Source organism: Chiloscyllium plagiosum, chromosome 20 (assembly GCF_004010195.1).
Source record: "Chiloscyllium plagiosum isolate BGI_BamShark_2017 chromosome 20, ASM401019v2, whole genome shotgun sequence".
Lineage (NCBI taxonomy): Eukaryota > Metazoa > Chordata > Chondrichthyes > Orectolobiformes > Hemiscylliidae > Chiloscyllium > Chiloscyllium plagiosum.
The window spans coordinates 29,587,264-29,593,806 of NC_057729.1; the positions used below are offsets into that span (position 1 = coordinate 29,587,264).

General features: G+C 41.6%; 1 protein-coding gene across 1 annotated transcript; it reads left to right on the plus strand.

The window, feature by feature from the left end:
- The first annotated feature begins 445 nt into the window (after nucleotides 1-445).
- rh50 (Rh50-like protein) lies at nucleotides 446-6,263 on the plus strand. The gene has a single exon (XM_043710387.1). It carries the CDS (start codon nucleotides 1,248-1,250, stop codon nucleotides 2,676-2,678), a length of 1,431 nt encoding a protein of 476 aa, XP_043566322.1. The 5' UTR covers nucleotides 446-1,247; the 3' UTR covers nucleotides 2,679-6,263.
- The last annotated feature ends 280 nt before the right edge of the window (nucleotides 6,264-6,543 follow it).

The window sequence follows — 6,543 nt, forward strand, 5'->3', positions numbered from 1 at the left end:
AGCACGTGGTTTCTCGGCACTATTAGAAAACTTTATTTCAGGTACGAAACAGCTGGTGTATTCAACTGATCCGCACTGACCTGGTGAATGAAATGCTGTGAGATTCCTCAAACTTTAGCTTTCCCCACGTCCATGGTGTAGACTGATGGCTTACACCAAGAAACATTCCCCAAAACTGGTTGCTGAGTCTCCCTAAACTACACCGCAACTGCCCTCAACAGCCCTTCATTGATCACGAAGCTCTCTCCGATATCCTGAACTTGTGAAAGGTGCTACATTAATGCAAGTCCTTTCACAGCTGACCTAAGCGAGGCTGTGGAAATCTATGGGCTCGATTGCCTGCTCCGGATTCTGAACAGCACCCCTCCAATTGCCAAGGCTGAAGCCTAGCCATATACACGCTGAACCTCAGCATTTTACATTAGGAGCAGAAAATCTGCAAGAAACACCCAACCAGACTTTCGGACACTCCCTGTCGAAGTCTCCGAGTCAGTGTGATTGCATGACATTATTATTTCCCTTGTGCAACGAGGCCAGTTCTAGCATGCGTTATGTAATGGGAACCTGGCAGTGCACCACAGAGATTTCTCAAATCCTTGCAGTGCTCCAAATAACCAGCAGCGACAAATTCCGGAGGCTTTGGACTTACTGTGGTCAACTTCAGCTGTCAGCTGTTCCAATGCACTTCCACTTAACCCGGCGTTTCATTCTCATTGACTGAAATCCTCTGGAAGAGATGGCAGAGCACAAATTGACACGGAGGCACTGCGCGGCGAATCCACAGACACATCCGGCCAGCCATAGGCGCGGGACCACAGTCCGCTTCAGAACGCCTCTGAAAACTTCTCGTTATATGAATCGGGATCAACCCTGCCCCGGGTGTGGAAACCAAGCAGAAATAATCTTCAGTGCTTTGTGAATTCGAGTATTGCACAAGACACCACTCGAGGGTTGGTCTTCGATCCCTTTTTAGAAAGTAATTTCCAGAGAACTTGGCGAAAAAATGCAAATAATTGATTATTTCGACTCTCTGGCTAGTAAGAGATAAGCGGGTGCACCGAATGCTCAAAGTTCAAGTCACGTGTTTCTTTCAATATATAAAAGTGCCTTTTGAAGTGCCCTTTGCAGCCAGTTAGCGCTCGGAGTGGGAGACAACACCAACCAAGCTGGTGCAACGTGTCCAGTGCACAGCAGCTAAGCCGCTGCAAAGTCCGTGGAGCTCTGACAGTGGCACGTCAGGGAAGGAGATGTCCGCTATACGCTGCCGGCTGCCCTTCCTTGTCATCTTCCTGGAAGGGATCCTACTCGTGCTGATTGCGCTTTTTGTGACTTATGATGAACACACTGATGCTGCAGCGCACAGCAATGAGACAGATCACAGACATAATCAGCTGTATGCCATCTTCCCAGTCTTTCAGGACGTCCAGGTGATGATTTTTGTGGGCTTTGGACTCCTGATGGGTTTCCTGAAGAAGTACGGGTACGGAGGAATTGCCTTCAATTTTATGATTGCGGTGTTTTCCGTGCAGTGGGCTCTGCTGGTGCAAGGCTGGTTCTATCATTTCCACGACGGCAGGATTCACATCGGAGTTTACAACTTACTGACCGCAGAAACCGCTTGTGCCACTGTCATGATCTCATTTGGAGCCGTGCTTGGCAAGACCAGCCCAGTGCAGATCCTCATCCTGTCCCTGCTGGAGGTGCCCATCTTCACTGCAACCGAGTGGATTATTATGGAGCTTCTTAAAATCAAGGATGTCGGAGGGTCTATAACCATCCACTTGTTTGCTTGCTATTTTGGTCTCAGCGTCACCACGGTGCTGTACAGACCCGGCTTAAAAGATGGGCACAAGGACGAAGGGGCGGACTATAACTCGGACAAGATGGCCATGCTGGGCACTTTGTTGCTGTGGGTCTTCTGGCCCAGCTTTAACTCGGTCTTCGCAGCGAATGGGCACGGCCAGCACCGGGCGGTGATCCACACCTACATCGGTCTCAGCTCTTGTACCCTGACCACGTTCGCCATCTCCAGCCTACTGGACAAACGGGGCAAGATCAACATTGCTCATATCCAGAATGCTGCCCTGGCAGGCGGCGTGGCTGTGGGCTCTGCAGCCGACATGATGGTGACTCCAGCCGGGGCATTCGCCCTGGGCTGCATCGCCTCGGTGCTCTGCACCGTGGGATTTAAATACTTGACTCCCTTCCTGGCCAAAAAACTCAAAATCCAAGACGTTTGCGGTATCAATAACTTGCACGGGATCCCTGGCTTTGTCGGGGCTATTGCCGGAATTGCCACTATCCTGTTGACAACCGATGAGAGATATGGCCATGGCTTGTATGATACCTTCCCGGAGCGGGTCCCGAAGGAAGGGGATATCAAGTTGGCCGAGTTGGTCGGGGTGCTGCCGCACCTGAAGGCTGGAGGTGGCCGCAGCGCATGGGAACAGGCCCAGTATCAGGCGGCAGCTATTGGGGTCTGTTTGGGTATCGCTGTCTTAGGAGGGACCGTCACTGGCTTCATACTAAAACTCCCCTTTCTGGCTCAGCCCAAAGACGAGTATTGTTTCAATGACGACCCTTACTTTGAAGTACCCGAGGTGGAAGAGAAAGAAGAATTTGAATTTACCAATAAAAACAACGCGAACAATAACCAGCGCCTTAAACTTCCGGTTTGATTTCAAACTACTTTAGTTGTGTGCCCGAACATCGTTGCCTGTACATCAGTTTCCAGGACCTGCCTGAATTTAGACAAAAACACCTTGTGGTTAGCATACATTATGCTAATTGTCAAATACTTTCCCAGATATACTTATTAAAGAGAAGCCTTTAACATGAATTGAGTTGCAAATTACTGTTTCAGGATCGCACAACGCTCTAACTTCTTATAAGAATCAGGATGTGCCCCACTCCTCCAAAATCATTCACAACTCCTGCACATTCCATGAGCTTTGCAAATAACACATTGCCCGGAATGTGAATCAGAACATATTTGTCACACTTGTTTTAAAAATGATTACTTGTATTTTTCCACCTACAACATTTCGGCGAATGAGATACAAATTCACAAGTCTGGGGTACCTGACTGTTAACACACAGTGACATGCTAATCATTAATGTCAATCTCTGTCTACCAGCCAGGTCAAGTCTACACAGATGAGCCATTCAGCCAGTACTTGTGTAAGAGTGAGTTTTTATTTTACCTTTTTCTAAACTGCACACTATAAGACTTTCATGAAGAATTTTAGAAAAGATAATAATTAAAAGAATTTTATTTACTCTGGTTAAGGTAATGAGTAGTTTTAAGAAATTCAAATAAAGTTGTTCAAACACAATGATCAAGAGTGTTCAGTAATTTCCTGCTGTACATTGTTTCCAGCAACTTTTGTTTTTACTTTATTGACTCCATATCAGTTTTATTTTCACCCAAATCTGTACATTTGTCAATGTTTTCCCCCTTTCTCCCTCTTTCCCAAATGTTATAGTTTCATGGGATCCTCTGGAATGTTTTACAACTGCACCATCCTTAATGTGGAAACCAGTATAATGAATTTTGACAGATTATTTAATGGCATGGGGAGGGGAACTCACATTCATGCCAAATCCTGTCATCATCTTGACGTGAAACCATTCCACTCATTAGGAACTCAGCCTACTCCATCACCCCCTACTACCTCCATCACCCCCACACCCCATCAAATACATCTACTAACAATGGCACTTATTGCTATGCAGCAGGAACCCTGTCCAATTTGCCAACTTACCTTCCTGGCCAATGGTCACTGGGAACAGGCATAGAAGCTCACATGACATCTGAACAGATATCAGTGACTGCAGCACAGAGTGGAATCAAAACACGTGCCTTCTTGTATTTACAACTCAGATTTATATTGCATTTGCCAACTGAGCCAGAAAGAGGGTGCTTTCCTTCACTGCTTTAGTTTATTTTTCATTGGTGTCTGTTCCCATTACGTCCTGAATCCTTTAATTCCATCCTCTTATTTTTGTGACCTTTATTTCCTCTCTGAAGGTTGTGAACAGTTGCAGCAAAACAAGTCTAAAGTATAGGTCAGTACATTTGCCTACTGATTATGGTTGACCTTTCATTCTTTCCTCTTATTTCTTGAGTTAACACTGTTTTCTTTCACTGTTGCAATTCTTCTCTGGTTTAATTCACTAACTTATTTCAAGTCAGCTCTTTTTCATTTTTTCAGTTTCCATCCACCTTACTTAACTGTCTCAACATGTTGTTATTTTGATGCAACCTTTTGTATTTTAATGAGTACTGTATTTTACTTGTTATACTCCCCTACAGTACTGCTCCACCTCACATAACTCATTCCTATCTCTATAACTTTCTTGCTTTGTTTCTCAATTTTGAAGAAGAATCTGAAGGGCTTCTAAAGTTTTAAAATGTTTTAATAGTAAACCCTGCTTTTTTGTCTTAAGTTTTCCTTTTCAGATTCTGACATTTATATTTTTCTTGAACTTTTGTACTAATTTCAATAATTTCAGTTCTTCTATACAATCAGCAGCAAATTAAATTTATCTTTTACCTCTGACCCATTTCCACTTATCAAGGCAATGCTCATACTTAGGTATAGAAAGTAGCTTTTTAGGAAGCTCTCTAGTTCCTTGCCAACTTAACTACACTTCATTTATCTTGAGAGAGTCTTGGTCAGCTATTTACAGAATCATTGTACCTTAACTCAAATGTCCTTTAGATGCTTCTACACTCACAAACTATTCAACAGGAATCATCCAGTTAGGAGCAGGAATTTTGACAATTTTTGTTTGTCTTCTTACTTAAGGGACACAGTTTAACTGTAGTACTCCCATTGCTATCTCAGTTGATTTATCAAAATCAAGAATTGAAACTGAGACTTCTGAGAATTATATAGTTCACACCATGCAGTTTAATTGCATCACAGAGATTTAGATATTACACATCTTGAAGGTGACTGTTAAACTCAAGTGCATAAATTATACTTGAACTCGTGCTAGCTATATACACTGTGATTTAATTTTTTTCTACACTATAATTTTCCTCTTTGTAGATTTATTTAATGTCATTTAGAATGCTATGATTGATCTAGTTTAACTATTCACAGAAGTAATGCATTCCACTCTAGTAAATATTCATACAAAACATTATTCTAATTTCTATCCTTCTTATCATAGTCATTACTATTGACTCATAAATAATAATTTAAGATTTTGCCTTTCAACTACTTTCAAGACTTTGAACACATAACTTTGTTTGCTGCAAAGAGCCTAGCCCTTGTTTTCAGGTCTCCCTCATAGTGTCTTCTTAATTAATCAATTTTGTGCCTTTTCCATGGCTTCAAGACCCTTTCACATTTGATTCTTTGAGCACTGTAGAATATTTTCTTCTGTGGACTTCTTCACAAATCTCTTCTTAAGTCCCCTTCAATGCTACTGTTTATTCAAATTCCACATTAAAAAAAGAGTTCTATGTGTCACATTTGTATTATTCTTTACCTCATCATCTCATTATCTGCACCAAACCCCAGCCCCTGACTTGTTACCTCAAGCTAAATTTGCTTAGTTGCTTATTCTTTGAGCTTTGGTCCTGCTACTTTCATTATTGACAGCTTTCACTGCAATCATAAATTTCACCCCAACTCTTCCTTCAGATTATTCATTGCATTGAGCTGTTAACATTCACTTAACAAACATGCCTCCCAAATAGAGAAGCTAATTGAGAAAATAACCTGGGACTTAAAGTTTAATCAGACTTCCACGGTATGACAATGCTGTTCTGATTTTGCTATATGTTAAGGTTGATAGTCAATTATATGTGAATATAATCAAATTCCCATTGCTTACAAAACCCAATGTTATTCTTAAAGAAAAAACACATCAAGCACCATTTTATATGAACCTCAGATTATATTGTTTTAATGCACATGAACTACAGACGTTTGTATAAAAATGGACATTGAAAATGGTTTTTGGCATAGCATACCAGGTTCTATGTTTTTATACAAATTTATATTATACACGTAAGTGTTTGATAGAAAGTTTATGTTATATATGTGTGTATCTTAGGAGCAAATAAATTACAGTAATCCCCTTTGATGGTTCATCCATCGTAATAGTGGTTTCAAGTTGTAGTAGCAGATAATATCAATTAGCAGCATAATAATGAAATACAGTTGGATCAGAACAAGAGATGAACATGTGGTGCTGGAAAAGCACAGTAGGTTAGGCAGCATCTGAGAAGCAGGAGAGTCAAAGTTTCGGGCAAAAAGCCTTTACTGAGAAAGGGCTTTTGCCTGAAACGTCAACTCTCCTGCTTCTTGGATGCTACCTGACCTGCTGTGCTTTTCCAGCACCACACTCTTGACTTTAATCTCCAGCATCTGCAGTCCTCACTTTTGCCTCAGAGCAGGAGATATTTCACAGTTTACTAATTAGTGGCTTGTGTTGCAATTTCATAGTTTGAACCAAACAAAATTATATCCCTGATTTCTTTAATCGGTATCCAAGCCTATTCCCAGCAATATTCTCCATTATGTT

What these genes read in the sequence shown, in the direction of transcription:
- rh50 (XM_043710387.1), top strand. Translation starts at nt 1,248, where the DNA reads ATGTCCGCTATACGCTGCCGGCTGCCCTTCCTTGTCATCTTCCTGGAA.